This window comes from Gossypium arboreum, chromosome 2 (genome assembly GCF_025698485.1).
Source record: "Gossypium arboreum isolate Shixiya-1 chromosome 2, ASM2569848v2, whole genome shotgun sequence".
In the NCBI taxonomy this organism is placed as follows: domain Eukaryota; kingdom Viridiplantae; phylum Streptophyta; class Magnoliopsida; order Malvales; family Malvaceae; genus Gossypium; species Gossypium arboreum.
In genome coordinates, this window is record NC_069071.1 from 726,348 (window position 1) to 733,832 (window position 7,485).

At 31.9% G+C, this 7,485-nt stretch overlaps 1 protein-coding gene across 2 annotated transcripts; it reads right to left on the reverse strand.

Annotated features, from left to right (window-relative positions):
• Window positions 1–7,027, reverse strand: LOC108458395 (3-epi-6-deoxocathasterone 23-monooxygenase CYP90C1). Of its 2 annotated transcripts, none has more exons than XM_017757793.2 (9): window positions 6,574–7,027; window positions 4,165–4,489; window positions 3,938–4,087; window positions 3,520–3,807; window positions 2,347–2,436; window positions 2,150–2,228; window positions 1,538–1,596; window positions 1,338–1,465; window positions 1–624 (listed from the first exon to the last, which is right to left on the reverse strand). In XM_017757793.2, exons 1-9 carry the CDS (start codon window positions 6,858–6,860, stop codon window positions 528–530), a joined length of 1,503 nt encoding a protein of 500 aa, XP_017613282.1. In that variant the 5' UTR covers window positions 6,861–7,027; the 3' UTR covers window positions 1–527. The 2 variants fall into 2 exon arrangements, with proteins under 2 accessions (XP_017613282.1, XP_017613270.1); XM_017757781.2 differs by having other exon boundaries at window positions 1,538–1,644.
• Window positions 7,028–7,485: the final 458 nt, after the last annotated feature.

Here is a 7,485-nt window from a genome sequence, read left to right on the forward strand (position 1 = left end):
TTTAATTTCGACTCATTGATTTGTTTCCTTTGTGTTTTTCATTCGCTATTTATCTAGAAGGCAAAATACGATGTGATCAAAAACACGTCTGGAACCGTATTCTAAACCTACCTTAGAGACAAAAACATTATTGAAAGAGGACAATACCACAAATGTTACTCTCATAAAAACCAGAAGACAAATATGATCCATTCAAGCAATTTGGGGGTACATAATCCCCACTTTGCATTCAATATTGAAGGACCAAAAAAAGTGGTTCCCTCAAAAAGGACCTACAGTGCAATTAGAAAAAAGGGATGGTGACATAAGAACTAACACCATAATGCACAAAGAGTCCTATCCCACCACCTTTCTAAAAGATCATTGCTTAGATATGTAGTTGTACAAATTCCCATTCCCAATAGCTCCTTTTTGGTGTGGGGATAAAACTTCCAAAGTTTGTGTTTGGTCATATCTATCCAATTGAGACTATACATATATATAAGAGATATTCATGTATATGGTGTTTTCATTGGGATGGGCCAAAACTATTGGTAGTTGCATAAAGGGGTGACCTTGATTGGTAGCTTCTTCTTCATCTTAACTGTTGGAAAGTAGATAATTTCATCCTCTTGTGCAACCCATCTGCATATATATAAAAGAAGTTAAAAAGAAGGGGCTGTTTTAGTTCTGATAGATTGTAAGAGATGGTTGTTGAAGGAGGCCGGCTCTTTTGAGATAAGGTAGCGAAGTGTTGATTTAATGGGTCGATATTATTTCCATTGAAGGGGGCTGTCTCCTAATTCTATTGAAAGTTTGAGTGGCTAAAGAAATTTTGTGTTCATAGAGTAGGATTAACTAGTCGAGACGCCTAATAAGGATGAGTCGTGCACTTTTCACATGGTTGCTCACATGGAAATATCGTATTTGCACTTGATGAGATTGAAATCCATGTCCTATTATTGGATGAGTAGTAACATTCCTACCCAACAATACCTTATACGCTATAGGTTATGAGTTCAAATCTTACCCAAAGTACATATGGGATTTCATTAGTGGGTAACCATCCAACATGCATTGTCTGTCTTGTCAGGCACCCCAGCAAAATGTTCTCGTTCTGTGAAGCCACCTCTTCAAGCACTCAGACTCCCAATAAAATTAAGAGACAAAACCCTTTGTTGAGAACAATACTAATCCATTGAAGGATCAACTAACTCTTGATAAACAACACTTAAAAAACTTCTCTTCACCGAATCGACCTCCCATCAACAATAATAAATCTGGGTACATTGATGGCTTCCAATGACACCTATCTAGCAGGGACAAAGGTGATTAGTGACCAAATATAAAAAAATTACCTGTAAGTGGTGACAAGATGGTGAAGGAAAATTGAAATTTCAAGCCTTGATAGTTCTAAACCAGGGCAAAGCCTTTGGCCACCTCCAAATGGTGTAAAACTATTGTTATTAGCAGCAGCTCCAATTTTCTGCAAAAAATAAATTAAATATAGAAAATTAAAGATGGAATTAAATAGCTAGAAGTAATTTTTAAAGCTAACCTCCCATCTCCATGGTTCAAAAAGATATGGGTTTTCATAATTTTCCTCATCCATATGAACTGAAATAAAAGAGGTCAACACACACCATCCCTTTGGTATTAAATAACCTGAAAAAAAAAAATCTTCAAATAATTTCTTTTAATATTTATGCAAATTCAAGTAGGAATAATAAAACCCGAGCCGCTCGATAAATTTCATAACGAGCGGATTTTTTTTGAAAAGTGGATACAAGGTGGGGCCAAATAGTAATTACTTACCCCACCCCGTCTTACCCCACCATAAGAAATTATCATTTTATTATTGTATGCATAACTATTAAAAGGGTAAATTTATAATAACTCTGAAAAGTGATCCGGTGACTCTCTCATTCGTAAAAATTAGAAATAACTAGCTAAAATTAAATTAAAGTGGAACAGAGCAGAGTAAGATAAGATAGGCGCATCCAATATCTATAAAAGTGATAGTTATTTTCGAGATTATACATCTATAGTCTCATAGTGAAGTAGAACGTGCTGTCTGTAAAATAATGACAAATTTGACAACTTTTTCCCTACTCGTTCTTCTCCATTACCATTCTTACTTCAAAGAAATACAACAAATAAAACTACATACCTTTAATATCTATATCCTTGAGTGCTTTCCTCCAAACTCCATTGATGATATTTGCCATTCTAAGAGTTTCACTTATAACCTACCAAATAGAAATATACATAACGAATTCATTCATACACACACACATATATATATATATATATATATATATATATATATCTGCAAAAGGAAAGGTTAAGAGAATATTTGAGACTCACATTTTGAGTGAAAGGCAAAGACAAGTAGTCAGTCCAACTATAATCTTCACCACATTCCTTCTTTTGCTTTTTTAATTCCCTGTTCTCCTCCTTCACAAAATCAACATTAAAAAATGCCAAACCCAATGCTATTTGATCACTTTTCCTTTATTGTTTGAGTAAAAAGGGCATTATTTTTTTTTTCATTTTAATACTTAACTTCGAATAAATGTATCACGAAAACCCTGTATGAGTTGAATTGTAATTTGTTCTCCTTACTTAAAAATTTTAAAAAATTAATCATTTTACGTTAGATTAAAGAGTAAACTGGTCTAATAAAAAAACTCCATCCATTTCTACTATTAAAAATTAGTCTTTGTACGTCAGGATGAAATACATATGGCATGCCATATATCACTGTGTGATTACTCTATCAGCCACGTTAGTTTTTTACAATACAAATAGATGGAATTTTTAAAAGAAATGATCAATTTACTCTTTGCACTAATGTACAAGAGGTTGGCAGGCCCTGACTCGTCCTAGGATAATAAAAAAAATTCATTTAGACCCCTTTATAATTTATAGAATTTTGAATTAGCAATGATAAATTACACTTTGACCCCCAAAATGATAAAAAAATTTGATTTAATCCTTTAAAAATTATAAAGATATAGGCTATTAAAATGGTGAAATTATATTTTTATTGTCGTAAAAATATACAATTCCCCCCCAAATTTTGGCTTCACCCCTAAAACAAAATACAATCTAACTCCTAATACAAGAGTTTTTATAATACTATTACCTTAAACTTAACAACTAGATCCATTTTAATTCCGAAACTTGTATTTCATCAAAATTTGATGACGTGGTACGTAGAGTGCCATATCATCAAACTTCTACATATGCGACATCATTAAAATGGACCTAATTACAAATTTAAGGGCCTAAAAATAATATTAACCCAAAAAAAGTTGAAGAGTACTCTCTCTCGCACACTACAAAGTATGGTCTATTTTTTATGACAGAACATGGGTCCCTCCACACGTACAATGTGTCCTACAAGTGCATGTACTCCTATCTATTATCTAACGAAAAAAATAGTTAAAAAGTCAAACAGTTAAGCTTTTGAAAATGATCCTAGCCGTTGGATGAAAAGAAAAAAAGGTCATAATGTTTTTTTTTTATGATACGTACCATCAACTGCTGTAGAGCAACAGGGCAGTCACTGAGGAATTTGACAGCTAAGGTCATCGCCATTGGAACAGTCTCTTCACCAGGGATCATCATCTCTATAATGTTCCCACTGATGAAATCCAACGGCAGGGATTGCCTGATCTGATCACTTGATGGTTCTTCACTACTGTCACGTAACAGCACGTCAACTGCATCCTTGGCCATACCCTTTTCGTCTGTTTCTTCCTCCATAGCTAATTTCCTATCTTCCACTATCTTTTTCACCACTTTCAGTAACCTTTCTTTCGCCTAAAGGAAGGTATTTTCGTTAATATATTATTTCGTATTCGAGTTTAATGTTGAATTTGATATTCAGACAAATGATAAATTTAATATTAAAACTAAACGAAAGCTAAATGCTACACATATATACTCTCACCTTGAGAGATTTATACAGTCTAGTCCCTGGAAATTTGATAGGTAAGCAAATCAACCCTTTGATGAATTCCTCAAATTCTCTCTTCAAAAACTCCAAATCTTCACCCGGACCGACACTCATCAACACTTTCACCAAGACCTCGAATGTTATCTGAGATAGATTTCCATCAACCACAGTCACATTCATACATACATACATACTGAAAAGATTTGTGATTCGAATGCTACCTTTTTGGTTTCTTCTTGAACAAGTAACACCTGCATGTGTTGCCAAGAACCCAGTGTTGACACCACTGAGCTTTTGATGTGAGCTGTGATACGGGTTTTAAACTGTGGAGATCTTAAGAAACCTGCAATCAGTGCATGGAGTCGTTTTTGAAGATGTCCATTCATTTGAAGGATGGAGTGTTCACCAAGTAACTCAGTAATGGATTTAGGGTAAGCAGGGATGAAGGTGTTGCCATGGTTCTGCAACACCACCTTGTTTACGTCGGGATCTGTGGAAACAATGATGGGTGTTCCCAATAAATGTGTTTTGAATACCTTCCCATGCCTGCAAAAAAAAAAAAAAAAAGGGTTTGTTTTGATTTGGCTTTTATAGCTTCATTGATTGAAAAACACAGGTCTAAAAGTGGAAATAAAATGGTGGGTGGAAAGGTGAAAAAGAAAGGGTTAATATACCATTCTTTTTTTGTTTTCTTCAATACCCGAAATTGAAAATTAGGTCTATCTTGGTTGTTGAACTTAGGTTCCATAAAAATTTAATTCGTGCCATCAAATTTTTACATTAGTCAAGTTCAAGGTGAGTACTAAAGTGACCAAAAAAATATAAATACCAAAATTGACCTAATTGTTACGTTTAAGGACTAAAAGTTATATTAAACCCAAAAAGCAATAAGCAATGGAGAACTTTTAATCTAGGTTCATTTTGATGCATGTATTTTTTTTCTACTTTGATACCTAAACTTGACAATTGGTCCATTTTGGTCCTTAAACTTGAATTCTGTCAAAATTTTTATTATTTGTCATCAAATTTTTACATTTGTCAAGTTCAATAACCAAAATAGACCTAATTATTAAGTTCAAGTACTAAAGTGGATAAAAAGAATATAAGTACTAAAGTGGACCTAATTATCAGATTTAGGGACTAAAACTTATATTAACCCAAAAAACAATGAAGAATAGGAGCCAGGGATCAATGCCTGCAACCGGCATGGCAATTGCCCATATAGTTCGTACTTACAAGCTTTAATGGCTTTTGTCTTAATTCAATATTACTTTTTAAATATATTTACAAAAAAACCCTCCAACTTTTTAGACCATGTCACCTTCCTTTTTGAAGCCATGGGAAGTAATTGCAGCAGGTATCTGTCATTGCTCATTAATGGAGAATTTCTTTTTGGGACATATATCATTTAATGTAAAACAAAATATATTGTGTTGGCTACGATGTTTCATTTCTTTAGGTTAAAAATGTAATAAAAAAACATTATTAATAATTTTTTGTCAAAATTTACTAATTTAAGATGTAAAATAAAATATAGAGATTAAATCTCAAATTCTATAAATGTATAGGGACTAATAACATATTTTAACTTTTTTAATAAGTAATATTTAGGGGCCTAGTCATTGAACCAATGTTTTCAAATATATTTATACCTTTTAATGAGTAATACTTTTTTAAATCACAATTATTTATTTTTTATACAATGGGGTCCTTATATATTTGATATTATCTTAAATTATTTCAAAAATTTAAATAATCTAGAAGAAGATATCAAAGAAAGGGTAGAATTTTCCTTTCCTTGGACTATGTAAAAATATAGAAACCTACTCATACAATAATGTCAAAAATTAATAAAATAATAAAATAAAATAAATTGTTTATACCCCACAAGTTTATGTTTTTTAGTTTGGAGTTGCATGATTTGATAGTTTTTCAAAATTTTCATCGGAGTATATTAATTAATTTTTCGTATTCTATAGATTCATTAAGAGAATAAATGATGAGCACAAGCTTTAAAGTTGTTCTATACCCAAGATAAGAATTAAACTCTCGACCACTGGTTAAGGTAGAAAAAAATTTTACTAACCACAAGCTTTAAAGCTGCTCTATACCCAAAGTGAAAATTAAACCCTGAACATTGATTATCTAAGTCACATGATTAAAGAAAAATCATTAAAAAAGCAAATGCTGGGCACAAGCTTTAAAATTATTTTATACTCCGGGTAAAAATTAAGCTCTCGAGAAATTTACTATCTCACTTAACTCTCGTGAATAAAGTATTTCTAATAATTGTTATAGTCATAATTGTTATAGTCATGCATGTCATTTTAATTTGCAAAATTTTGCTACAATATTATAAGTAGGTTTCTAATCATCAATGAATATGTAAATATAAATATAATTTATACAAATATCCAAAATAAGTAAAAAAATAAAATAAAATTCAGATATAACACTTATTTAATATTAAATTTAAACATTTTAAAAGAAATATATATATAATTTAATTTTCAGTTTTAAAAAATTAAAAATGAAATTCGATAAAAATAAATAAAATTTCGAATTTAAATATTATAAATAGAGATTAGAAAAGGAAGAAAAAAAAAAGGTGAAGGAAAAAAAAGGCTTACAAAAGCTTGCGTTTGTCCATGAAACTGACAGGTTTAGAACTATAACCAGAAGCAATGAAATGAAGGGTTTCACCAATGAAAGGCCAACCCAAGTTCCCTTTTGGCACTACACCGCCGCCGCCGCCGCCACTGCCACCACTCTTGTTGATTCCTATATCTTCTTTTTTCATCATCTTCTTCATTTTGTACCAAAACCAAACAACACCCATCAAGCTAATGATGATGATCAACAACCCCATATCCTCTTTTGATTCAAAACCTTCTCTCTTAGCTATGTGTAAAGCCATGTGAAACGATATATATATACATGATGATGATGATGATGATGATGATGAAGAAGAAGAAGGAGGAGTAGGAGTAGGAGGTGTTTGAGAGAGAGAGAGAGAGAGAGAGTATACTTTGGCAAGTCAATATAATATAAGGGGATGAAAACAAAAATTGAAAAAAAAGTGTTCTTGTACTTGTAAAAGGGGGGAATGAACAAGGGTGGCTAAAAGAAGGGTGAAATTCTTGGGAAATCCTTGTATTTTAGGGACTATATCAAATTAATCCTTCTATATTAAAGAAATAAAATAAGAGTTAATATTTACTTTTAATATAATCAATATTTTTAAAATTTTCATGGGTTTGTAAATGAAACTTTTTGTTTAAAATTAAATTGTAATTAAAAAAAACTAATTTCATACAATTCTTACAATACAGGGATCTCTCGAGTAATTTAACCTCGATGGGGATTGAGAGATTTGGAAGATCTAGAGGGGGTTGCACTTGCACCCCTCATATCATTAAATGAGTTGGCCATATTGGGTGGCACCAAAATTGCTCCACGCTTGTTCATTGTCTTCTCTTCGTTTTGTATATACATAGACCCATGCTTTTGCTCACATAATTAGATGGGAAATAGGTTTAATT

What these genes read in the sequence shown, in the direction of transcription:
- LOC108458395 (XM_017757781.2), bottom strand. Translation starts at nt 6,860, where the DNA reads ATGGCTTTACACATAGCTAAGAGAGAAGGTTTTGAATCAAAAGAGGAT. An exon ending in TTGCTCTACAGCAGTTGATG is followed by an intron (nt 2,437 to 3,519) that starts GTACGTATCATA and finishes GATTTTGTGAAG; the next exon opens with GAGGAGAACAGGGAATTAAA. An exon ending in CAAGGATATAGATATTAAAG is followed by an intron (nt 1,645 to 2,149) that starts GTATGTAGTTTT and finishes TTTTTTTTTCAG; the next exon opens with GTTATTTAATACCAAAGGGA.